Source organism: Canis lupus, chromosome 34, assembly GCF_003254725.2.
Source record: "Canis lupus dingo isolate Sandy chromosome 34, ASM325472v2, whole genome shotgun sequence".
Taxonomy (NCBI): domain Eukaryota; kingdom Metazoa; phylum Chordata; class Mammalia; order Carnivora; family Canidae; genus Canis; species Canis lupus.
Genome location: NC_064276.1, coordinates 16,103,219 through 16,129,170, shown reverse-complemented (window position 1 = coordinate 16,129,170; position 25,952 = coordinate 16,103,219). Strand labels below are relative to the sequence as shown.

At 41.7% G+C, this 25,952-nt stretch overlaps 2 protein-coding genes and 1 long non-coding RNA gene across 5 annotated transcripts in view; 2 read left to right on the top strand and 1 right to left on the bottom strand.

The window, feature by feature from the left end:
* The window catches only part of LOC112662901 (uncharacterized), a 28,830-nt gene extending 28,077 nt beyond the window's left edge, over positions 1 to 753 (bottom strand). The window contains exon 1 of the long non-coding RNA XR_003138938.3: positions 606 to 753. This is a non-coding gene — a long non-coding RNA (uncharacterized LOC112662901). The remainder of the gene's footprint in view (positions 1 to 605) is intronic.
* The window catches only part of MCF2L2 (MCF.2 cell line derived transforming sequence-like 2), a 238,246-nt gene extending 235,592 nt beyond the window's left edge, over positions 1 to 2,654 (top strand). For 2 of the 3 annotated variants that reach the window (XM_025451559.1, XM_025451561.3), the window contains 2 exons: positions 624 to 788; positions 2,295 to 2,654. In XM_025451559.1, coding sequence (XP_025307344.1) covers positions 624 to 788; positions 2,295 to 2,529 — 400 coding nt within the window. In that variant the 3' untranslated portion in view covers positions 2,530 to 2,654. The remainder of the gene's footprint in view (positions 1 to 623; positions 789 to 2,294) is intronic. The other variant, XM_025451556.3, reaches the window with a different exon arrangement.
* Positions 2,655 to 15,577: 12,923 nt separating this feature from the next.
* Positions 15,578 to 25,952, top strand: part of LAMP3 (lysosomal associated membrane protein 3) — a 35,464-nt gene continuing 25,089 nt past the window's right edge. The window contains exons 1-3 of the mRNA XM_025451562.3: positions 15,578 to 15,798; positions 22,396 to 23,141; positions 24,218 to 24,346. Coding sequence (XP_025307347.1) covers positions 15,750 to 15,798; positions 22,396 to 23,141; positions 24,218 to 24,346 — 924 coding nt within the window. The 5' untranslated portion in view covers positions 15,578 to 15,749. The remainder of the gene's footprint in view (positions 15,799 to 22,395; positions 23,142 to 24,217; positions 24,347 to 25,952) is intronic.

Here is a 25,952-nt window from a genome sequence, read left to right as displayed (position 1 = left end):
CCCACCCTGAGCGCCCTGCGGACCTGCACCCCGGCCGGCCGGGGGGAGCACCGGGACCGCCTCCCAGGGGCCTGCCCGCGGGGCCGCCGCCCCCCACGCCCCTGCGCGCCGCGGACGAGCGGGGAGCGGCTCCCCGTCCGGCTCTGGGCACACACGGCCGCCAGCTCCGGGGCTGCTCCCCACGCGCCTGCGCGAGCGCCGGGACCCGGGCGGGGGGTGGGGGCTGCTCCTCGCGCGCCTGCGCGAGCTCCGGGACCCGCGGCTGCTCCCCACGCGCCTGCGCGAGCGCCGGGACCCGGGCTGCTCCCCACGCGCCTGCGCGAGCGCCGGGACCCGGGCTGCTCCCCACGCGCCTGCGCGAGCGCCGGGACCCGGGGGCGCGCCCGCGAACCGCGGAGCCGCTCTCTCCCGCTCTGCAGAGGCTGGCGGAGCCGAGTCCTGGAGGGCTCTGCCCAAGGTTCCTGGAGGTTGACACTTTGACTTTGGGAGCTGGATGATTCTTTGTTGGGGGGGGGGGGGCATATTTTGTGCATTGTGGGATATTTGGCAGCATCCCTGGCCTCTTCCCACAAGATGCCAGTAACACCCCTCCCCCACCCACTCACCCTAATTGTGACAATCAGGAAGCCTTCAGGCATCGCCACATTTCTCCTGGGGTGGGAGTGCGGAGATCCGTTGAGAACCTCCTATCGGAGCCTTGGTGGAAGCGGGTCGCTCTTCTCCCAGGATCCCCCCAAGAATGTTGGCGTGGTGTTTGTTACTTTGTTCCCGGATTCTATCTTTTCAAGGTAATGTCGGGGGTATTTCGTTTTGCATTTATTAGTTTTAAACTTAGTTTCGGTTATTTATTTATTTTTTCGTTTTATTAGTTAATTTTTAGTTGGCTTTATTTTTCATTTTCTAGTTATTTAATTTTATAGCTTTAAAGTTACTTTATATTTTGTTTTCACAGTTTTTGAGTTATTCATTTTTAGTGTCTTATTTACAGTTATTTTAAGAGTTACACATTTCCAAATTGCTTTAGAATTATTTTAAATTACTTTTACAGTGATTAATATCTGAGTTATTTACTTTAATATTTATTCTCTTTTTCGGCTATTGGAGTTTTGAGTTATTTATTTTTACAGTTACTTATTTGACTACTAAAAATTCACTGGAAGTTTTAAAATTAGAATTATTTTCAGAATAAAGTGGTTTTGGTTATTTTGGAGTTTTTTTTCCTTTGTAGAGTTACTTATAGTCACATTTATTTTTAGTTTTTTTTAGATTTGGGGTTGTTTATTTTTACATTCATTATTTATTTTTTTTTTAGTTATTTGGTTTTGAATTACTTTCAGTTGTTGCATTTTTGAGCATTATATTTCCTGATTTTTTTATTTTCAGACTTTTTGGGATATTTGGTTTCGAGGAATTTTCAGTTATTCTTAATTATTACTTTCCAGTTATATCTTTGCCATTTAAAATTTTTTTGTATTCTGTATTTTTTACTTATTTCATTTTCATAATTATTTAGTGTTAGAATTAGTCTAGGGGATCCAAACAAGGAAGAAGCACATCAGTTGTTTGAACAGAGAGACTTTAGTGTAAAGAATAGTGGATAACATATCCAGCTGTTGGAGATTTTAACAGGAAAAAAAGTTGGTAATGTGATATCGTGGAGATGTTAACTGCAAGCCACAGCTACCAGCCCAAGGGCTGCAGGAGCAAAGGGAAGAGGTTGGAGGTGGCCCCACATAGACCTCATAGCTGGGGTTAGCCCTCTGAGGAGGAAGTGCTGCCCTATGGGACAAGTGTCCCAGGAGCTAGAAGTTGCTCCCAGAGCTGGATGCAGAACTCGGCGGTGGGTGCTGCCAGCCCATACTGGAGTCTCTAAAGCGGGGGGTTGGTGATGAGGCTGGTTGTGGGAGAGTTGGCAAAACGGCAAACTATAGCTACTGGAACTGGCTGCTGCTCTTGGGGTGAAGACCAATTGAAGGGGGATGCTGACAGGAACTCAGGCACACAGATCCCTCTCCCCACTCCCATCCTTTGGTCAGTCTGCCCTATTGGCTGAGCCTCACAGGGAGTAGCTGGCAGAGGAAGTGAGTGGCCTCAGGCCACAAAGCAGAGATTGGAAGGATGGGCTGGAAGCTGAGAAATCATGGCTAATAACCAGCATGCTGACCGTGGGAGTTTACTTTTAGAGTTAGTTTTGGATTTAGTTTTGGAATTGTGAGCATGATTTGATTTTAGCTTTTCATTGAACATGCGATCTGGCTAAGTTTTTGGTTCCCTGATTTGTTTCTGGAATGGAGTGGGAACTTCTTTCTTAAGCACCCGAGGATTGTCTCCTGTGTGACTCAAGAAAATCACTTCAGAATTCAAGAAAACAAAAATAAGCATCTCACTTTATTCATAAAGAAGCCCTTGACTTCGTGGCCAAAAAAAGGGCAGAGACTAAGGGACAGACGATCCGGGACAGGCTCTTCAGCAAAATTGGCCAACAGAGTGTTCTTTGAAATTTTTCAGAAAGTTCTGTTGTGGAGCTAGCTACCCTCTTGTGCCCCTTTCCTAACAACAAAGTATCTTTCTCAATGGAGTGTGTTTCACATTTGTAGACTGCAATATTTATTATTTGTACACTAAAATAAAGTTCTTTCCAAACCCATAGGAAATTTTATTTCCTTCTACTTGCATTATTTTCCAACATACATTGTTCCATTTTGGCCATAGAACATTTAGTTGTTTGTTTGTTCATTCTAATCAACACCTATTTCCCGAGCACCCCTGTCCTCAAGATGTGCTGGCATCAGGAGAGACCAGGAAGGTATGAAGGTGAGTAAGAAGCTCTCAGTACAGTTGGGGGAAACAGATGTGGAAACAGATCATCAACACAGTGTGACAAATATGAGTGTACGGAACCCTGCCGCTGACCTTCTGATGTAGTCAGGGGTGGGGTGACATCTGAGCTGGGTCCTCTGGAGCAAGTGTTTTCTCCAGGTGGAGAAGGAGAAAGACATCCTGGTCGTGCACAGGGGCATGGAGGGGTGATGCATGGCAGGAAAGATGCCTTGACAGAGGCCACTAGGACACAGGGTTCAGAAAGGCACTAACATTAAGGGCTGGCCCTGGTGCTTGACAGATAGGACCTCATTTGGTCCTCACAGCCAGTTTGCAAGAGAGTCGGAAGCAACCTTGAGTCAATGCTCCTCCTATTCCAACCACAGCCTATAAGGTTCTCTGACTTGTCATTTATGGAATTCTTTGGCTCGTTTCTGGCTTTATCCTTAGTCCATTCACCGCTTCCCACTTACCCTTGGAGGTGAGTCCTTCCCTCCTCTATCTTTTGATTCTTCTTAAACATCCATGGGGAAGGAGGAGGGTTGAGACCATCCAGCTGTGAAGTTCAGGTGATACCAGCTGCAGAGAAGGCAGAGAAGAGCAGAGGAGAACCACTGTGGGGTCTCTTAGGGGAGTTCTGCAAACCAGCATGGTGGGAACTGAGCTCTTGGTGAACCAATCATAACCTGCAGCAGCATTCAGCACCCTTTGAAACTTTGTGGGGATGCCTTCCCAGAGTGCGGAGCCTGCTTTAGATCCAGCCCAAATTTGTGAATCAACGGATTGGGATTTTTAAAAAGCACACAACCCTTTGCTGCATTAACAGCACTGGATGTGTTCACTCAGTCAAAAGAAAGTATAGTCCTTCACAATGTATGATGGCTATTTTCACACTTTTTTTTTTTTTAATAGAACACAGTCAGTTTAGAATGTGTTTCTCAGCATGCTTCTGTGCTTTAGTCTCTGGTCATCTTACCAATCACCATATACATTTCTTAATGAGGATATGTAAGACCTGGAGCTGGACAGAATAATTTTTTGGATTCTATTAGAATTATCAGAAAACACATCATTTGGATCCTCTTAAACAGTCTGACCACTGACTAGCCATGAGCCCACTACAGAAACAGCCCAAAGCTTTCTCGATCCTTTGGACATCAGTCATTTTCTGAATCTACAAAAAACAGCCACTGCTGGTGGTGGTAGGAGAGTGCAAAGTGCCCGACCCAGGCCTCACATGAAGAGCCTTCCTACAAGTTTTTCATCATAGGTGGACAACCAGAGGAACCATTTCAGGACCAGTGATCTTTGCTGATGCTCCCCCCGCCCCCCCCCCCCCCCCCCCCCCCCCCGGTGCTACATGGTAGCCCACTCTGATCTTGTCTGGCTTCTTTGGCTAAGCTCCACACTGCTTCTCTGCTTGTAAGTGTCCTCTGAGAAGAACAACAACAAAAAAATAAAACAAAAAAAGTGGCTCTTAGATGCATGAAACTTGTCATCTTTCTACTTGAGTAAATGGAAAAGAATTCAAAATCCTCAAATAAAATCTTCCAGCCAGGGGATCCCTGGGTGGCACAGCGGTTTGGCGCCTGCCTTTGGCCCAGGGCGCGATCCTGGAGACCCGGGATCGAGTCCAATGTCGGGCTCCCAGTGCATGGAGCCTGCTTCTCCCTCTGCCTGTGTCTCTGCCTCTCTCTCTCTCTCTGTGTGACTATCATAAATAAATTAAAAAATTAAAAAAAATCTTCCAGCCACTAGTAAAAACTTCCACTAGTTATTCAAGTCATCCATAGCTTTATAGAGTCGCCTGTTGCCCACCAGAGGGTCTTGTTTGAACATTGCTGAGGATTGGGAATGGGGTAGCTCCACTTGAAAGTGCCCTGGATGAGGCAGTAGTCCTGAAAGCAGCCCTGGATCTGTGAAATCTGGCTACAGTCTGAGTCCAGCCGTGGACTAAACACCAGCCATGCCTTATGAAATACTTAGACAAATTAGAGATCCTCTAAATCCGCATTTCCCAGAGCATATTTTGCAAAATAGGTGGAGGATATAAGAGTTCAAAGAATTAATCCCACATTGAAAAAATATTTTAATATATTTTTAAAAAATATTACATATTTTATTTCCCATTTAGTCAATCCCAGTTAGTAAATTAAAGGGTCTGAGAACTCTTTCATGAAGGAAGTCTGTATATTTTTGTTAAACTCATGATTTCCCAACCTCCTCTGGAACTTTGTCCTTGTCTACATAGTCAAAAGCATGTCTCACGAATACCTAATTTCCAGCTCACAGGAAGGAAAAACTACTTGGAAGATTGCAAGTGCAATGTCTTAAGGCCTAGCCTGTGACACACAACATATTTTCCTATATTTCTTTAGTAAAAGCCTTCTTGCATGGCCCCAACAAGCTACAAGAGAGTTTGGGAACCTAGCTGGGAGGCTGTTGCTCAACTACAGCCTAGACAACTGTGTGTCCCTGTCACCCAGCCAGCCTGAAGCAAAGCAGGGACTAGAATCCAGGTCTTCTAACTCCTAGGCCAAGATTCTAATTATCACACATTTGCTTACTCAGTGAAAATGTTTCAAGTGCCTCTAGATGAGAATAGAAAATGTAGCTTCACTAGTTCTCCATAAAGTATTTGTCAGTTGCATCTGTAATCTGGTATTATTTTTTATGTATGGATAAACTTTCAAATACGGCTATTAAAGTAGAAAAAAATTTAGGTTTTTTTGGTTTTGTTTTTGTTTTTAAAGATTTTATTCATTCATGAGAGAGAGAGAGAGAGAGAGAGAGGCAGAGACAAACAGAGGGAGAATCAGGCTCCATGCAGAGAGCCCGACGTGGGACTTAATCCTGGGACTCCAGGATCAGGCCCTGGGCCAAAGGCAGCGCTAAACTGCTGAGGCACCCAGGCTGCCCAAATTTTAGGTTTATATCATAATAATTTAATTTACTGGAGAACACATACTATGAGAATAAACAAACATAAGTAGAGAATCTTGAAATGGACCCAAATACATCTCAGAATTTAAAGCATGAGAAAAGGCATTTCAAATTACTTCCAGAAAAAAAGATGAATTATGTGTGAAAGTGGTGCTGGGACCACTCGATAGCAATATGGGAGAAAAAATGTTAAGTTTTACCTCAGCCTTTAAAATTATTCATATTGTTCAATTATGTGACTTGAAATCATAAAAATCAAAACATTTAAAAATAATTTTGAATAAAGTAAAGCTTTTCTAGGCAAAAATGAGAACCAGAAGCTACAAAAGAAAATCTTGACAATTCAGGCTATGTAAGAGGCAAAATTTTACATACGGAAAAAAAGGAATGATTAAAAACTCAAAACATACATTTACCAAACATATTTTTTTTAATTTATTTTATTTTATTTATTTATGATAGGCACACAGTGAGAGAGAGAGAGAGGCAGAGACACAGGCAGAGGGAGAAGCAGGCTCCATGCACTGGGACCCCGACGTGGGACTCGATCCCGGGTCTCCAGGATCGCGCCCTGGGCCAAAGGCAGGCGCCAAACTGCTGTGCCACCCAGGGATCCCTACCAAACATATTATAAAAGACTAATGTTCTTTGATATATAAAGAGTATTTACAAATCAATAACAACAATAGAAAAAATGGGCAAAGAACATGAATATACAAAGGAAAAGAAATTCAAAACCCAACAAATATATGAAAAGCAAAACAGTGATACTCATTTTTCATTACCAGACTGTCCAACATTTAAAACTTGGATAACACTCAGTGTTGGAGAAGATAAAACCAGCACTTTCATAAACTCTTGGTAAGAATGTAAATTAGTACTAGCTTTTTAGAGAACAATTTATAATAGCTTTCAACATTTTAAAATATGTATATGATTTGAGCTAGCGATTCCACTTCTAGGAATTTATTTTAGTGATATATTCATGCAAATGAATTAGGAGTACAGATGTTCATTTTAACATTACTTTTTTTAAAAAAAGATTTATTTTAGAGAGAGGAAGCATAGTGGGGAGGGGCAGAAGGAGATAGAGAAACACAAGCAGACTCCATGCTGAGCACAGAGCCCGACATGGGGCTTGATCTCATGACCCTGAGATCAGACCTAGGCTGAAACTAAGAGTCGGATGCTTACTTTTAATAGGAAAACAAGTAGCACAAGATGAGAACACCCTAAATGTCTGTGATACTGTTAAAATTTATCCCCAAATTGATACTCCTTTCTTCAAAGAGGAAAGTCAAATTATCCTCCCTTTGAGTGCGGACTGTACTAGTGACCCTAATAAAGAGAATGTGGTGAAAGTGATGGTAATTGACTTCCAAAACTGGGTTGTAAAAAACATTTTGGCTTCTTCCTCATTCTCTCTTGGATTACTCCCTGTGGAAGAAGCAAGCTACCATATTGAGAGGACAGTGAAGCAGCTCTAGGGAGAGATTAATGTAGCAAGAACTGAAGCCTCCTGCCAACAGCCATGTGAATGAGCCATCTCAGAATTAGATTCTCCAGCCCTAGTCAAGCCTGTAAATGGCTTTAGCTTGAGCTGGTATCTTGACTAAAACTTCATGAGAGACTTGGAGTCAGAAGAACCCAGTTAAGCTGTTATTGAATTCATTACTAGAGGACCATGAGATAATAGATGTTGTTTTAAACTGCTAAGTTTTAGGGTAATCTAAGCAACAATAGGTAACAAGTATACATAATAAAAACCTGGTTAATGAAGTGTTGTACTGGTGTACAATCAAACTCTATGCAGTTGTTAGAAATAATGTCTTCTGCTTGAGACATAGGAAATCAGAAAGAGCGCCATCCTCATACTTCAAAGATCAAAAAAATCTAGAAAATACACAGATTTGCTTTTCTTGGACCCATGAAAGAGCTTAGCTCATAAGGCAGCCATGTAATCTGAAATCTAAGAAAAGGCACCTACAAAGAGATGAGACTCCATCACTTGCTTACCTGAAGCGGGTACTGATATACACTAGCAAGGAGAATTTACTTTAATGGCTTAGTATGAGCTTGCAAGAGCAAATGGAAACCAATGGAAACCCTGGGTGCCTCAGATATGGAAATTTGCATCCAGTTGCAGACTTTTCTCCAATAACCCCACTGGGTACTCAAAAATGATTAGCAGAAGTCCTAAGAAAGCAACCTTCCTGTCACAGACCCAGGAGGAGGGAATATTAGTTGCTGCAGGAAAGACATGAAACTATGCTCACATCCTATTGCACCATCTTTCCTACAGAACAAAAGCAGAGCCAAGTGCTGGAGAAGGGGTAATAGACATTTACACCCGTAGGGGGCTGGTAAATCCAACTGCAGCTGAAAAAAAGACAACAGAATAAAAACAAAATCCCTGATCCTAGGAGAGAGACAGGAATATGTGCCAGGCCCAGAGCTGCTGGGGGAAGAGATACTTTGAAGATCACACACAACCTCCCACCCCAAGACCTGGGGGCAGAGTGCATGTATGACTGAGACTCAGTCAGAACTGAGCACTTACCCTTCAGTCTCTACCACCAGGCCAACTGACAAGCATTGGCTAACAAGCAACAGTTACTGTGGGGAGAGCCACAGATGCATGCTGAGAGATGCTGTCTGACATAGACCAGGGAAGACCTAAACTGAAGATGGAGCAGACAGTGAGGAAAACATTTGGACAAAAAATAAGTCCATACCCCAAACACAGCTAACATTTAAGGAGTTGGAAGTATGTAGTGTACCTAGGGTAACTATAACAACAAGAAACACAGAGGAGTGAAGACTGCAAGAAACTAATCACATGATTAAGTACAAAAGCTTTTTTCTCCTATTATTTATCTCTTTAAAAGATAATTGTATAAAAGAAAGATAATTATTTAAAAAATAATAGCAATATGTTGTGGAATGTATAATAAATGCAGAATTAAAATGTATGACAACAACAGAACTGAAGCCAAGAGGGAAGAAATTGAAGTATACGTTGTAAGATTCCTGTATTAAGTATGAAGTGTTATAGAATCATTTGAAGGTATATTGTGATACCTTAAAGTTATATGCCATAAATTCTAAAGCAAACACTAAAATAACATGCAGAGTTGTAACAAATAAGATAAAATGGAATTTTTAAAATGCAACTAATCCAAGAGTTGGTAAAGAAAGAGGAGAAATGAAACCAGGAACAGATAGGAAAAATAGAAAACAATTGCCAAGATGGTAGATAGAAACAACCAATCAAATGATCTAAACACCTCAATTAGAAAGGAGTGATTGTCAAATGGATATTTAAAAGAAAAGACCACCATTGTGGCCTGCTTTAAGAAACTCGGTTTAAGTATTGCTAGATTAATTAAACAAGATGGCCATTAGACTGAGGTGAGTTTAATGTCTTAGCTTGGGCAAGCAAGCCAAAACCTATACCTATAATGCCTCAATGTTAGGAAATTGAAGCCTAAGTACAGCCAATCACAAACAGCCAACTAGATTTTCTCAAAGAATGCAACCACTTATGGTATAGCCAATCAAATAACTTCCTTTTGCTTTTCTTCCACCTCTTCTCTATAAAAGTTTTTCCACTAGTTCCTGAGAGTGGAGTGCTCCCAATCACTTCTGGTTTGTCACTGCCCTATTTGAATTGATTTTTGCTCAAATAAAATTTTTAATATGCCTCAGCTTACCTGTTAACAGTATAAAGTCACAAAAAGATTAAAAGTCAAAGAATGGAAAGAAACATACCATGCTTACACTATCCCCCCCAAAATAGACAAATTACTATATTAATATAAAACAAAGTGGGTCTCAGAATAAAGAATATGACCAAGATAAAGAAAATCATTAAAAAATGATAAAGTAGCTAATCCATCAAGAGGATATAGCAATCCTGAATGTTTACACATCAATAACAGAGCTTTAGAATACACAGAGCAAAAACGGAACTGCAAAGAGAATAAACAAATCCTTAATGTAGTCTGATATTTCAACTCTGCTCTTGCAAGAACTGATAAAAACAATAGAAAATTGGAAGAATATAGAATACTTAAATAACACTATTAACCAACTTAATGTAATTATAGAATTTATAGAACACTGAATTCAACAACAAAAGAATACACACATTGCTCTTATATGCACACAGATTATTTAACAAGGCAGACCATTGTTAAGGGCTGAAATGTGTCATCTCCACCCACACACACCACGTTGTGTTGACCTTAGCCTATTGATAGTGATGCTATGGGTTAGAAATGCCTGAGGCACTCACCTGGGCTGTATTACTCATAGAGAGCCCCCACAGGTATTTCTCCCCACAGGGGTCAATGTTGTGACTGGACAGGCCCTTGTGGTTCTTTTTTTTTTTTTTTTTTTAAGATTTTATTTATTCATATGAGAGAGAGAGAGAGGGAGACAGACACAGAGCATGAGCAGAGGGTAAGAGGCAGAAGGAGAGGAAGAAGCAGACTCTGCTGAGTAGGGAGCCCCATGCAGAGTTCCATCCTAGGACCCTGATATCATGATCTGATCTGAAGGCAGACATTTAACCCAACTGAGCCATGCAGGCACCCCATCCTGTGGTTCTTATTATGACTATAGGAAGCACTTCAGCGAGTAACCATCAGGGAACTTTGAGGAACAAGATTTATTACTCACAAGTCCTGGAGGGTACATGGAATATCTGAGAGCCAAAAAGTGAGATAATGGGTAAAGAGAGAGACAGCACAAACCTGGGGCTCTGCTTTGAATAGTGTCCAAGGCTGGAGTGTTTAGATTCACTCTTTATTAGCTAATTTTAAGCATAAGAGAATTAGAGAATAGGAAGGGTGAAACCAAAAGAATGTTGAAGGACCAAAGTTGGAGGGCTAACAATACCTTATTTCAAAGTTTATCATAAAGCTACAGAAATCAAGGCAATTTGATCTTGACATAAAGACAAAATCATATCAGTGGAACAGATATATGTGGGCAACTGATATTCAATAAAACTACAGAAACAATAGAGTGGAGAAAGGATAATTTTCAGAAAGATTTTATTTATTTATTCATTCATGAGAGACACAGAGAAAGAGAAGCAGAGGCAGGCTCCTTGGGGAGCCTGATGCACAACTTGATCCTGGGACCCTGGGATCGTGCCCTGAGCTGAAGGCAGACACTCAACCACTGAGGCACCCAGGCGTCCCAGGATAATCTTTTCAATAATTGGTCCTGGAACAACCAGTTTTCTACATGCAAAGCAATAAACTTGCATTCACATCTCAAACCATATGCAACCCTCAATAAGATTAATAGATTTCTCATCAGAAATCACTGAGGCCAGAGGCAGTGAGATAATATATTTAAAGTGCTAAAAGAAAAACTTTATCAACTAAAAATCCTATATCCATAAAACTATTCTTCAAAACTTGAGAAATTAAGACATTCTGATAAACCAAAATGACTTACCACTAGCAAGCTTGCCCTACAAAAAATACGAAAAGGAGTCCTTCAGATAGAAATGAAAGGTACTAGATAGTAATTTGAATCCACATGAAGGAAGCACCAGTAAATGTAACTACATAGATAAATATAAAAGACATAATAAATATATATATATATTTTTTTAATTTATATATTTTTTGTCTTAGCTCTGGCTGCTATAACAAATTACCATAGACTGGATACTTAAACAACATTTATCTCTCAATTTTGAAGTCTGGGGAATCTGAGATCATGGAGCCAGCATGGTTACATTCCGGTGAGGGCCTGCTTCCTGACTTGTAAACAGCTAGTGGCCTTCCTGTTCAATCCTCACATAGTGAAGAGCAGAGGGCTAGCTCTCTTCCTCTTCTTATAAAGACTCTAATCCTGTCATGGGGGTTCCCACCATTGTGATCCAATTACTTCTCAAAGGCCCCACCTCCAAATACCACCACATTAGGCCTTCAATAGATGAATTTGGGAGGAACACAAACATTCAGTCTATGGCATTGTTTGCAACTCCTCTATCTGATGTAAAAGACAACTACATAAAGCAATTATTATAAGCCCATGATGATAGATGTACAATGTATTAAGTAATTGGTATGGCAATAACAGCAAAAAGTGTGAGGGGCCAGCAGTGGAGCTATATAGAAGCAACGCTTTTATATGCTATTGAAATTAAAGTGGTATTCATACTATAGGCTGAGATCTTCATTGTAATCTTCAGGGTAACTACTAAGAAAGTAACTTTAAAAATATGGTAAATAAGACAAAGGAATTACAATTGTACACCAGAAAATATATATTTAATCCATAAGAAGACAATAATGAAGGAATAGAGGAACAAAAAAAGAAAGAACACAAAGAGCAAAATGACAGGCATAAATCTTACATTTAATATAGTCACATTAAATATAAATGGATTAAATACACCAATTAAAGTGCAGGTACTGGCAGCATGAGTTAAAACAAAAACAAAAACCATGATCCCATTATATCTATTTACAAAGCCACGCTTTAAACTCAAGGACACAAATAGAGTGAAAATTAAAAGGTGGGAAAAGATATACCATCTATAGACTAACCAAATAAGAATTGGAATACCCATAGTAATATTAGATAAAATCGATTTTAAAACAAAAATTCTTACTAGAGACAGAGAAGGACATTTTCTAATTATGAAAGGATCATTCTATCAAGAATATATAAAAATCATTGACACAGAGAAGCCTAACAAAAGAGCCCCAAAATATATTAAGCAAACACTGAGAGAATTGAGCGGAGAAATAGACAAAACAACAGTAATTGGAGTTTTCAATACCCTACTTTCCATAATGGATAAAAACAATTAGATAAAAGACCAAACAAGAAATAGTTTTGAATACTATAGACAAACTAGAACTAACAGATAACTATAGAATGCTCCATCTTCAACAAAAGCAGAATATGCATTTGTCTCAAATGCTCCGACAACATTCTTCAGGATAGATCGTGTGTTAGGCCATAACATATTAACTAGTTGCCCTAATAAATATGAGAGAACTGAAACCATAAGTATGTTTTCCAATCCTAATGGAATGGAACTAGAAAACAATAACAGAAGGAAATTTGGGGAATTCACAAAGATGTGGCAATTAAACAGCAAACTCCTAAATAACTCTAAAACTCCTAAATAACTTGGGTCAAAGAAGAAATCACAGTGGAAATTTGAAAATAATTTGGGATAAATTAAAATGAAATTACAATATACCAAAATTTATGGGATGTATCTGACACAGTGCTTAGAATCCCCAATGACTTCTGAAACATCCAGCTGGGGCATCTCTTCTCTAGTCAAGGGCAGAAGTCCTGATAAACAGGACTGATCCTCTGACCTGCTCAGGAGACTGATTCCAGATATCCACAGTAAATGATGACTGGATCAACGGTTGAACCTTCTCCCCCTGAAGGCCACAGAACACTTAACATGTGTCAAGCTAACTTCTGCTTCCATGCATAACTTTTTTCAAAATGTTCAGTGGCCTCATGTCCTCTAGGGTTGAGGATGAACTCCTTAGTCTGGCTTTTTGGTCTTTCCAAAATGACATTAACTTCATCTTTCAACCATATTCTCCACTGCTCTCCAGTATTCTCCGATCAGGGCCATAATCATTCAAGAGATTTTGCTCCCTGTGTGCTAGGAGAAAGGGCACAGACTTCAGGGCTAAGTAGGCCATGATGCAAATCTTAGCCTATTTTAAAATGCTGGGTGGTTCAGTTTTCACATTAGTAAAATTGGGATTAGAAAAATCTACCTCGAGGGGCATCTGGATGGCTCAGTTGGTTAAGCGTCTGACTCTTGATCTCCACTCAGGTCTTAATGTCACAGTTGTGACTTCAAGCCCTGCATTGGAGCCTACTTAAAAAAAAAAAAAAATCTCCCGGGGACCCTGAGTGGTTCAGTTGGTTAAGCAGCTGCTTTCGGCTCAGGTTAGGATCTCAGGATCCTGGGATTGAGGCCTGAGTCGGGCTCCCTACTCAGTGGGGATCTGCTTCTCCCTTTCTCACTGCCCCCCCCCCCCCCACTCATGCTCTCTTTCTCTCAAATAAATAAATAAAATCTTTTAAAAAAATAAATAAATAATACAAATTTTTAAAAAATCTACTTTGAAGAGTGCCATATGCATTACACAGTGCCAGGCACATAGTAGAGATTCCTTATATAGAAATAATAATAATAATAACAACAACAACCACAAGGACTCCTGGGTGGCTTAGCAGTTGAGCATATGCCTTCAGCTCAGGACATGATCCTTGGTCCAGGGATCAAGTCCCACATTGGGCTCCCTTTGAGGAACCTGCTTCTCCCTCTGCCTATGTCTCTGCCTCTCTCTCTGTGTCTCTCATGAATAAATAAAATCTTAAAGTAATAATAATAATAGAAATATTGCTATTCTCCAACTATCCACATCCTCAGTAACCCTCAAAGTCTTTCCAAGGTCCAACAACTACCACCTCATCTCTGACTATTCCTTTCCTCATCTAGTATAGCTCTAAGCAGCCAAAAATTGATTACTCTGGTTATTATATATTAATAAATATCATTTCTCATCTAGGCGGCAAGCAACTTGAAAGTTTATATTATGTTCTAGTCTAGAACACCTCTTCAGCAGTAGAGCAGTATAGTGCTTAAAATCCTAGACTCTCAATAAAATAAAATAAATAAAATAAAATAAAATAAAATAAAATAAAATAAAATAAAATCCTAGACTCTCAAGTCAAACTGGATTCACAACCCAACTTCTTCCTTTATTACTTAAGTGACCTTGGGCAAGTTGCCTAACCTCTCAGTGCTCAGTTCCCCATCTGTGAAACGAGACAGCAGTGATAACAGTGCCCACGCAGTGGGCTGTAAGACTTATATGAAGAAGAATGTCTGGCATAGAGTATCTGCTTAATTATTGTCTGTGGAGTAAACTGACTCAAAGTCCAGAATATGAGGCAGGCAGTTGCTAGAATTAAATCAATTGGCACATGTTAATCTTCACCTTCCACCATAAAAATTCAATTTGGAAACATACTACTCACCTTGGTAAATGTGCTTGATTAGAGCGTTTAGAACAACATAGTAAGATGGAATCATTGTAGCCATTGTTTTTCAGGAAATTATTTGAGACTAAGCTGAAAGCCCTAAACCTAGTAGTCAGGAGAGTATCTGTATGTGTATTCCTCACTGGGGCTCACAGTCCTAAGAGACAGACCTTGACTGTTTTGTCTAATTAGTAGAGGAAGGAGTCGGGACCTAGAAAGGTTGCCTTCTGGTGTTCCGGGTGAATTACCCAGGAGTAGGCAATAGCATTCCTATTACACAGCAGAAGAAACTGAGGCTCAAAGGTCATACAGTTGGTGGCCAAATTCAAACCCAGCTCTCCCTGACTCCTAAGCTCCTACTCCTCATAGTCCCTACAGGATGAGGTGGCCATGGGCATAAAGCAGGATTACCTCAGACTTTTTGTGAATACACACAGAGTCAGCGCTCTAGCCACTGAGTTTGAAGACTCTTGCTCACCTTCATGACTGAGGGGTTGGTTGTTTCCTGGCTGAGAAGTGGACTCAGGACCTTAGAGAAAAATGGAGACCCAAGCTTATGAGAGAAGGAAGCTAGCACTGCCACAGGTCCTCCACCTCTTGCGCAGAAATGGTCTCAGATGCCCTTCACCTGGGCTGGAGTAAGGGGAGGAGGGATTCCCCACCCCTCACAAACACTAAAGGCAGAGATGAAAGTGGCTGTTTTCACACAAGGGCCACTTCTGGTTTTGCTCCCCACCCAGCCACTTGGGAGGGCGTTTCAGCTCCTTCTCAGAACGAAAGTGACGTTGGTTTCTCTGCCGCAAGTGAATGAGGGGCAAAGAGAGGTATCTTCTTTGTTCCTGGAGCCTGCCCTAGAGTTAGCGCAGTGCTCTTCAGAAGATCGAGAGGCGCTGAGCGAGGCAGTGGTCATCTCTGGCGACCCAGTCATGTCCTGGCAGCTCTCTGCAGCGGTGGCGCTCTTCGTGTCCCTGGCTCGTGAGTGACACCCGTGGCTTTCCATGGTGACCTGCTATCTCAGGTCCTATTAAATTCAAATGCACTCTAGTGCGGTGGACCAACGTAGGACAGGACAGACTGCGAACAGCTGTAGGGCTTCAGCTGCTGTGGGTATTCCACTTGGGAATGTCTCCTCCTTACTGCCTGTCTTAGATGCATGGTGCACACCCTTATTTTTTTCCCAAGGGCTTTCACAGTTTGGACTTATTTTCTAGGAGTCTGGAAGAGTAGGTATCCACTCCAGAAGACAGTGACACTATCCCTGGTTCCAAATGGGTTCTGGGCACGGGAGAGTTTTAGAAATCACTTAGATTTAAGAGATGGAGAGAACTGAGCCAGGATTTAGCAATGGGGCTCTTGCTAAGTACATTGTGCCTTGCTTTTCCTGTTTTTCTCAAATGGAAGTGCTATGTTTGCATTATATAAACTGTGAACTGTGAAGATGAATGAGATGTGATCTGACAAATTATGCTGTTTCAGAGGGGTGTAAACCGAGGAGTCAAGATTTTTTTTTTAAACTACCATTATACTTCAGGTCAGAGAAGCTGTCCGGAAAACTGGGCTTTTAATGATTACCTTATGTGCCTACCCCCTCCTGTCGCAAGGAGCATTCTCTCCCTAGGATGTTGAGTCCTCTTGTGTGCTGTTACCTAGTTGCTGATTAGTTCACAATTCCTTCTAGAAGCACTGAGTTGAACATGTGAGGGAACCACATGGCCCTACTAACATGCTTAGTGGGGGATGCAGAGGCACTTGATTGTGACATGAATTGTCAGGAAAGTTGGGTGAAGGGTCAGGCCAGTGTCCTAATCCAGGCTGTTTTACCTCTGCCACATTTTCAGAAATACAGTTTCACATTTTTCTGGAGGCAGAAGGGGAAATCTAAGCAAAGGGTCTCAGTCTAGCAGTACCCTCAGTGACCTGTGTGTGAGCACCAGTTCAGTGGTTGCCAGGTGACCGGCTGATTCAGAAATGTAATGAGTGCTCAATAAATTCCCGGGGAGGTTGAGAGGAAATACCTTCTTCACTGCCCTTTCCTCTCTGAGCTGCAGATTCTCCAGGGTGAGCTGAGTGAATGAAATGTGTAAAGGGACCCTGTTTTCCAGAAGAAGTTACTGAGGCAGGTTAGTGAATTGCTCATGGTTACTCAACTAGCAAGGGGCAGCTGTGAGATTTGCATCCAGGAAGCCTGGTTTCTGGGTCCAAGCTCTGCACTACTGTAATATGGGGCCCTGCATGTGTAGGTTTAGAAATAAACAAGATAATGTATGTTTCTCTTTCATGTGAAAACAAGTCCAGAAGAATCCATACCAGGTCCAGTGTGGGAGCTCATTATCTTGGATCCTCCATCCTATGTATGACTTGGACCTACAAGGTCTTTTCATGGTTCTAAATGTCCGTTGGAGCCCCAACCATCACATACAAGTTGCACGCTGGTCTGAAAAGGAAAACATAAAGGCAATAGAGAGGTCACATAGGTGATAGAGCCCCCTTCAAGCAGCATTCTTGGAAAGCCCACATAACCCTACCTCTTCTCTTGCTTTGGCTCAAATGCAGTCACACATTCCCACACAGCTGGAAAGGAGTCTTGGAGGTAGTGTTCTTTATTCCAGGCAGCAAGGGCTCAGCTTAAGTTTGTGGTTCTGTTACTAAGGAAAAGGGGGAGGCTGGATTTGGGAGTAGCTAGCCAGCAGTCTATGCCATGGGACTGGAGCCACTTCTGTTCTCCAAATCTCAAGTCCCACAAGAAAGTAGCAGAGGTAAGATTTGCATCTTTTTGCTAATAGATGGAAGTTTAAATCGTGAAACTGGAAACAGAATCTAAGAGCCCACCCTTGCTGTCTCACACATCCAGAAACAGTCTTCCTGCTGCGCCCAGCCGGGGCTGCCTCTGCTGCCAGGGGAGGTACTAGAGAAAGCATTTGGGGGCTAAATTCAGTTCCCTGCCCCTCGGTGTGGTCATGGGGTTCCATTTACTTCCCATTTACTTCCTAACTGTGTTCCCAACTGCAGACAAAGTGTAGCCTCCAAGACCAGCCAGGCCTGTCCCCAGCTCACCTCTCACCTCAGCTTCCTCCTTCTTATGTTCCATCATGCTTACCCCCTTGCTTTTCTCCAGATCTACCAGGCTCTGAAGACCCTGTGTCTTTTCACATACTTTTCCTCCTACCTGGGATACCACTTACTTTCTTGTCTGCCTAAAGAATTTGTCTTGGTGTTGGATTTCCTACACTACCTCATTGCACTCAGGGCCTCCTTCTATAATAACACTTGTCACACCAAGGAATGTGGTCCACTTATGTGTCTATCTCACAAGGCGTTGAACCCCTAAAAACAAAGACTCAGTGCCTGGCATGGAGCTTGGTTCAGAAGAAGCTCCTATATATCTGTTGAACAGGGTGCAGCAGGGAAACCAAACAAAGGCTATGTGGGAAGGATCAGCCATATGGGAAGTACCTAGAGAAAAAGCCCTTGCATGGTCACAGACTTGGCTGATGAGTCATCTCTCAGCTCCTTCTATGGACTGTAGGGGAATCCAAACCTCACACTTCTTCCTGCAGCTCATCATCTAGAAGAGTCCAAACAATGGGTTTAGGTTCTGGGGTACTTGTTTGCTGAGTCTCCTGAATCCTGGGGAGAAGATGCTAGGGGTTTCAGGGTGGCTTGACAAATCAGCATGTGAATTCCAGGGCTGTGTTCTTTTGAGGAAAGGAAGGGTTGAGACAGATTCTGAGTTATGCCTTGTCCTTACTTCTGCCTGCCACCTTCTTTGTGGGTCTCAGACAGACCTATGAATTTAACTAAACCTTTACAGAGTCAAAGGTCCTGTTTAAGAACTGTGACCCAATTTTGACAAAGATTGGTCATATATGTGTGGTCATATACATAGACTTCATAAAACAGAGTATTTTTCAGAGCATTATTTCTAATAAATACCTAACATATGAACTTTCTAAAATGTATGCACAGCATACCACTCCTGTCAGTTTTCCATCTAATTACCTGCCCATCTTTTATACCCACACACTTTTACAGGGAGATGGGAAGGGGAGGGGAGAGGCCACAGAGGGGAAGGAGAAGACCATTAGAACAATATTTCCCAGTGCTATCTGGGAACACACTGGTTCAATCTGTAACACACTCTGACACTTTTGGTCCAGCTACCTGCTGGTCCAGGCTTCTGCCTACCACAAAGCCACACACCATATCAAGACACCATGACTGCCATCAACTCCAGCCACTCCACAAATATTTCCTGCACACCAAGTATATCTTGATGGGTACCATGAGTCATCTTGTCCTATTTGGGATGCTGTGCATTCATGAATGATCGATGTGCTTTTCCTCTCTTGTTTGACTTCATTTATCATTATTGAGAGAGGACTTTTAATTACATTATGAGGAAGGCTCCCCCTTTCAAAGGGTGTGTTACTTAGTTGAGGATATTCTACTCAGTTCAGAAAGTTTTGCCTTAGCTCATAAACATAAGCCATAAGCCATGCACAAGTGGGATTTTTGTCAAGGATCTAATGATCCCCCTGAAGAGAACAAAAGGCAAGTAGTTTCCAGTCTCCCAGAGTTCTCTACAGCAATCTTTGCTCACCACTACAAGATATTCCTGGAGAGCACATCTGGGAATGAGTTCTCTTTCTCCATAGTAATAGTATAAACTTAATGGGGTTTCTGTTGGGGTCATGACTGAGGAACCAGCAACTCAGGTTTAGCCCAAATAAATTGTGAGAACAAATCTTCCACTGTCAACTGTCTTAACAATCTGGAAAGGAAAAATCTTGCTCCAAGTTCTACAGTGTAGGTATGAATTATGCATACAGTGATTATATGAAAGCTTACAAGGAAAACCTACAGCCCATAAGATCCACAATTCTCAAGTACCAAACATTTAAAAGTATCCAAATGAACATTTTAGACACAAAAAAGGACCATTTAGCAATAGTCTAACATAACTTAATGTCATTAATAAGCCTTTCCTAAAGGTTATTCAAGGCAATTTGAACTGACGCATTTGTCTTTCTCATTTTTCAAGTCAGCTGCGCAGAAATGATTCATAAGCTTTACTACTGGGCTTGAAGTGAGAACTTTCCTTCTGGAAAATAATCACTATTTTATCATATAAGCTTTTGAAAGCCTCACCAAAGACCACCATTATGAGGGTCTGGTGATATGGGATTCCTGGAGAAGCACCCCACTCTTTTCTGCTTTTGTATCTTCTCTCACCATTCTTCCCAGTGATGCACATCACCTCCACCCACCCCAAATCTAAGGGCAGGCTTTGGTTTAGACAGGAGCTCAAGTGTCACCTCCAAAATTTACTTGGTGTCTCACCTCCAGAACATACTAGTTGTGGGATTATGGTCAAGTTGATGGGACTTTTCTAAATCTGAGTTCCCTCATCTGAAAAGTTGATAAAGATAGAACCCATCAGAAAATTTTTGAGAGGAGTTGGAAAAAGATGATCCTTGACCTGAGGCCTGCCACTTAGTAAGTGTCCATTAACTTGGATGTTTTATAGTTATTATTACAGGAAAAGTAATCACTTAGAAATGTAATAAATGAAAGAGGGAGATAGTAAAGGAATTTATGGATGATTTTGATTAGATATGAACTTCAGTACTCTTTAAACACCAACATAGAGTGATCTCCTTCCCTTTTGCCTGTGTTTTGCCAAGTCACTGGCCGGCCAGCACCAGGGATTCCCAGCTCCCCTGAGTATAAATACAATGGGCAAATACAATGAAACCATAGCATTCAATAGACAGAGCCATCTCTCAGATACCTGATAATAAACTCTCAAGGAACATCATCTGCATTTTGCTCAGCTTTCTGATTTGCTATGGGCTTGGGAAGAGGCAAGGATAGAACTATTCTGTTTGAAAAAGAGCCAGAGACCTTCCACCCTTAAGGAATGTCCTAGGAGAGAACCTGTGACAATAACATACACTATAGGTATGCTTGATGGTCTAGCAAAGCTTCACTTAAACCAATTTGTTTGAGCTTTATAATAATCCAAGGTCTACCATGCTATTATCCTCATTTACCCATCCAGTTATCTATTCATCCAATTCATATGCACTGAATACTTTCTATGTGTAAGTACTGGTGGTGAAAAAAAAATACAATCTCCACCTTGATGTTGTTTTTAATCTAGTGGGAGAGATGCACAGTCAACAAATAAACCAACAAATAAACATATAATCAGGACTATTATTCTGCTAATATACCCTGTGTGGCCAGGCTTACTATTAAATATGTTAATACCATCCCCTTATATAATTACTAGTTGTGATTAGTGCAGTGCAGGCAATGAATATAACACTGTGTTGGGGAATTATGGGGTGGGGAGCTATTTTATATAAAAATGACAGGGAAGACTCTCTGAAGAGCTGGCATTTAAGTCAAACTATGAAGGACTGCCTACCAGATGCATCACAGTAATTATGGCTTAATTTTCTTTCCTACTTGAGAAAGCCTGGTGATGTAAAGAAATGACAGGAAATGGTCTATCTTTACAAAAACTGACAGCAAAATAAAAAAATGCAAGGGAAACAAATCTCCCATCATTGGAAGTAACTATGCATAGACTGGATGAACACATGGAAATATTCATAGATATAATTCACATATCACATAGGATTTGGACTAGATGATTATTAAGACCCCTTTTGAAACTAGGATTGTATGATTGATTGTTTGCAAACTACATAATTCTATGTAAGTCTTTTTTTACCACATTGATGCTCTCCAGTTCCATCAGGGCATTACAGCAACACCCCACCCAGGAACACTCTCCATCCAGAACTATCTGGATTCACATTGGAAGATGGGGAATGAAAGGGCATCAATGCTTAGATATTTAGCTAAGCATGACCACTTTGTGGTGCTAGTACCACACCCCATACAGACAAAGGGGCTGGACACAGAAGAATATCTGTAGTATGATCACAACCCTGTAAGAAACACGAGTACAACCCAAACTTTTAAATTGTGGCCTTGTGGTAGAATTGTTGGCGATCTTCACTTCATTGTTATACTCTTATAAATTTCACCCAAATCTAAATATATACATATTCTTCATTAAAAGTAAATAAGCATGTTTGAAAATCATACAATAAGTCATATTTATCTTCAAAAAACTTAAAAGTAGGGGGCTCCCTGGGTGGCTCAGCAGTTTGGTGCCTGCCATTGGCTCATGGAGTGATCCTGGGATCCCAGGATCTGGTCCTGTGTCAGGCTCCTTGCGTGGAGCCTGCTTCTCCCTCTGCCTGTGTCTCTGCCTCTCTCTCTCTCTCTCTCTCTCTCTGTCTCTCTGTCTCTCATGAATAAATAAATAAAATCTTAAAAAAAAAAAGACTTAAAAGTAGAGCCACCATGTGATCATGTGATCCAGCAATTACATTTCTGAATATATATATGGAAGCAATAAAGTTACTATCTCAAAGAGAAAAGTAAATAAATAAATAAATTTTAATTTGTAGTGAAGAAATTCACTTTGGGGTGGGGAAGGGACTCACTAATGTGAGTTCTTAGCATGGTAACATTTTGTTTCCTAATTTGCAGTGATTTTGCATTATGGCAGTCAAATAAGAGCAAAAATGTTTCCAGAAACTGTGGACTTTCAACCTACAACAGCAGCAACAGTACGGGCCACAGCAAAACCTTTCCTGCATCTAACTAACCAAGTACCTAGCCAAACTTTAGCAGCAAGATCAATGGATGGTCATATCGCCTCTCAAAGAGCTGCCACAACCTCCAGCTCTGAGCCCCCAACCACACATACAACAGTAAAAACTCTAGTAACAACTTCCTTGGTAACTGCAAACAGCACCCCATCTAGCAGCCCAATAATCTACACCCTAGTCACTACCATCGTCACACCCAATAACTCAAACACAGCTGCTCCAGTCACTGAGGCTACAATTGGCCCTAGTGCAGACCCAGGTTCACTGCCAACCACCAGCACTCCATTGGCCCATACAACAAGAACCAACCCCTCAACTCTCAGCCACAAAACTAGGAAAACCACCCATTTTGGTAACCAGACCACCCTTCCAGCAACTTTGTCCACCTCAACACATAAGAGCACATCCAGTCACAAGTCTGCTCAATCCACTCATGCCCCGGGACCAACCACAGCAGCACACAACACCACCCAAACGGCCTCACCTGCCACCCCAGCTTCTGGGCCCACTCTTGCACCTCAGCCTTCATCACCCAAGACTGGAATTTATCAAGTTCTAAATGGAAGCAGGCTCTGCATCAAAGCAGAGATGGGGATAGAGCTTATGGTTCAAGACACAAAGTCGGTAAGTTGGGGCCATACGACTGTAATACTGTCTTCAAAAAGTTTGAGTTCAGTGTGTCTCGCTAAGATTAAATATTCCCCTGCATCTTGTGTCTTTTGATGAAAAAAAAAAAAAAAGCTGCAAGCTCCTCTTTCTCCAAGGTGCTCCATTAAAAGATGAATCTGGGGCAGCCTGGGTAGCTCAGCAGTTTGGTTCCGCCTTCGGCCCAGGGCCTGATCCTAGAGATCCGAGATCGAGTCCCATGTCCGGCTCCCTGCAGGGAGCCTGCTTCTCCCTCTGCCTGTGTCTCTGCCTCTCTCTCTCTCTCTCTCTCTCTCTCTCTCTGCGTGTGTCTCTCATGAATAAATAAATAAATCTTTTTTAAAAAAGATGAATCTGTTTTAGAATACATATAAAAATGAAAACTGATAATGATTGGCTGGATGAAGACAGACAGCAAAATTGTAACTATGCATACCTCTCACTTTTTAGCCAACATGGGAGGAGTGTTGGGGTGTGTTCAGTGGTGACCCCAGCTGGACCATACCCCTCCTGATGACTTCAGGCCTCAGCAACTTTCCTGTGAAGTGAAGGGTTTGGCTTACATGGTCCATGGTTCCAGCCAGCTGTGACATTAGTATCACAAGTCCAGGTTAACAAGAAGATTAGATGGGATGGGAGTGGGGTTAAGATGATTTGACTACTAAAGGAATCACTGTAAAAATAATACTTTGTTTTTCCACAAAGGTTTTGTGAAACCTCCGCATTCAGGTTTTCATTTGAAACAGAAGTACATTAGACAGCAAGGCCTTTCCTATAGTACCCTGTAACATGCTTAATTTAACAAAAATTAAATTCCATGCAGTCTATCAGGAATAGACTGGCTATAAATGATCGATTGAGGAACTCTTCCTGTGGGAGAACTCTTTCTTTAAAAAATCTTTTGAACATAGTTTAGGAATGAGAGGTGTTTTTTAGGGACTTTGAAATTTTCACATGACTTGAGTCTCAGGCTCACTTACTAGCCTGTGCTTCTGGTTCCCTAGCTAGAGTTTTCGTCTACTTCTCATTGATCTGCTCTATTTTATTTGGTTTAGGTTTTTTCACCTCAGAGATACTTCAACATCGACCCCAATGCAACCCAAACTTCTGGGAACTGTGGCTCCCAAAAATCCAACCTCCTTTTGAATTTCCAGGGTGGATTTGTGAATCTCACATTTTTGAAGGTAAGGGCTGAGCTCTTTCATACTAACTGGCTCTAGCATTGCTTTCCCTATTCCTCACCCTGGGACCCAGTGGTGCAACTCCACACTTGACTTTAAGTTCCAAAGGAAATAGATGTCAGAGCCTTTTGAGATATTCCCTGATAAGAAAGAAGGGCATGGAGATGGAGAGGAAGGAAGTGTCGACATCTTATGTTTACCTTCTTCCCCCTTCAGCCTCCTCTGTGCAGCCCAAGAAGGGCTTCAATGCCTCTTAGGGGAGACTTGGCCTTGGGGAACCCAGCCACAGGTGCCCTTTGCAAACCATCCAAAGGAGGAAGTTGTACAGATCAACAGGCCCATTGAAACTCCCAGTGCACACACAGAAATAGGATTATTATAAGACCAAGTCAAATGTCACAATAGGTTCTTTCCAAATGCAGCAGGCAAAATTCAGGGACTAACCACACACTGGGTTTTTCAGATGGTATTACAAAAGGGGTAGACAACAGAGTGGAGTAGAGAGACTATGGACATGAGATTAGAGAGTCTTGGCTGAAATTTGACTCTGTCACTTGTTCTCCCTATGACATCAGGCAGGCAATTTAACCTGTTTGAGCTTTATTTTAACACTTGAGAAATGGGGAAAGGGAATTAAAGATCACCTGTGTAAAAAGCATTGTCCAGTACTTGGAAAGCAGATGTTCAATAGCCAGTAGCTATGATTACAATGACTCGAGTGGATAAATATCTTGGGGATACAATGTTGGTCACCCCACTCTCAAAGGAGAGATTTGTCCCAGCTTCTCCTGAAGTGTCATTCAAATAGGCCGAGTAAGAGCTGGGAAGGAGGTGCCAAGAGGACATTTGCAGCTGGGACTTGGTGTGGGCTTCCTTCTTAACCTGTCCAGTGTGACCCCTAAGTTAGAGGGGTCTTGAGTAGCAGAGCTTGGAGAGGAATGAGCATAGACATTGCCATGAAACAAGTCAATATTGGCTCTCAGCCATAGTACTTATCAGCCACACAATTTTGGACTGGTGGAGGCACATTTTCTTGTCTATAAAATGGAAATAATTACATCTCCTAGTGGGATCCTTGGGAGAATCAGAAATGGCGTATGTAAATGGTCTTGCACAGTGCTTGACACCTAACAATGTTCAATAAAGGGTGTTGATGTTCTTAACTTGGTGTCCAAGGCTTTATCTTCCTTGTGCATATGGTTTTCCTTGAGGTAGAAATACACTTGAGAAGCCAGAGGTTTGCTTTCAGTATCAAATGGGCAAAACATTCTCTCTCACACCAGAACATTCTGGGCAGAATATGTTCTCTACCACTGGACAGCTAAGGTAAAACCTACAAAGGGGCCTGAAATTCTTCTAAAGTCACTTCAGCAAAAGGGCAGAGGGTTCAGGCACAAGTATTTATGCTTCAGTTCAAAGCTTGATTCCACCCAGATTACTGCTTGTGTGAGTAACTGTCTGAGGGAAGGCATCAGAAAACTCCAGTGTTTGTCTGTAGCACGCAGTGGCCACTGCCTTAGGCAGGCCTGCAAGTTTCTTTGGCACCCTTCAATGTCTCTTTTTGCTCCTCTCCTCTGTCTCCTGATGCCCTATATGCCTGCCCTTCCAA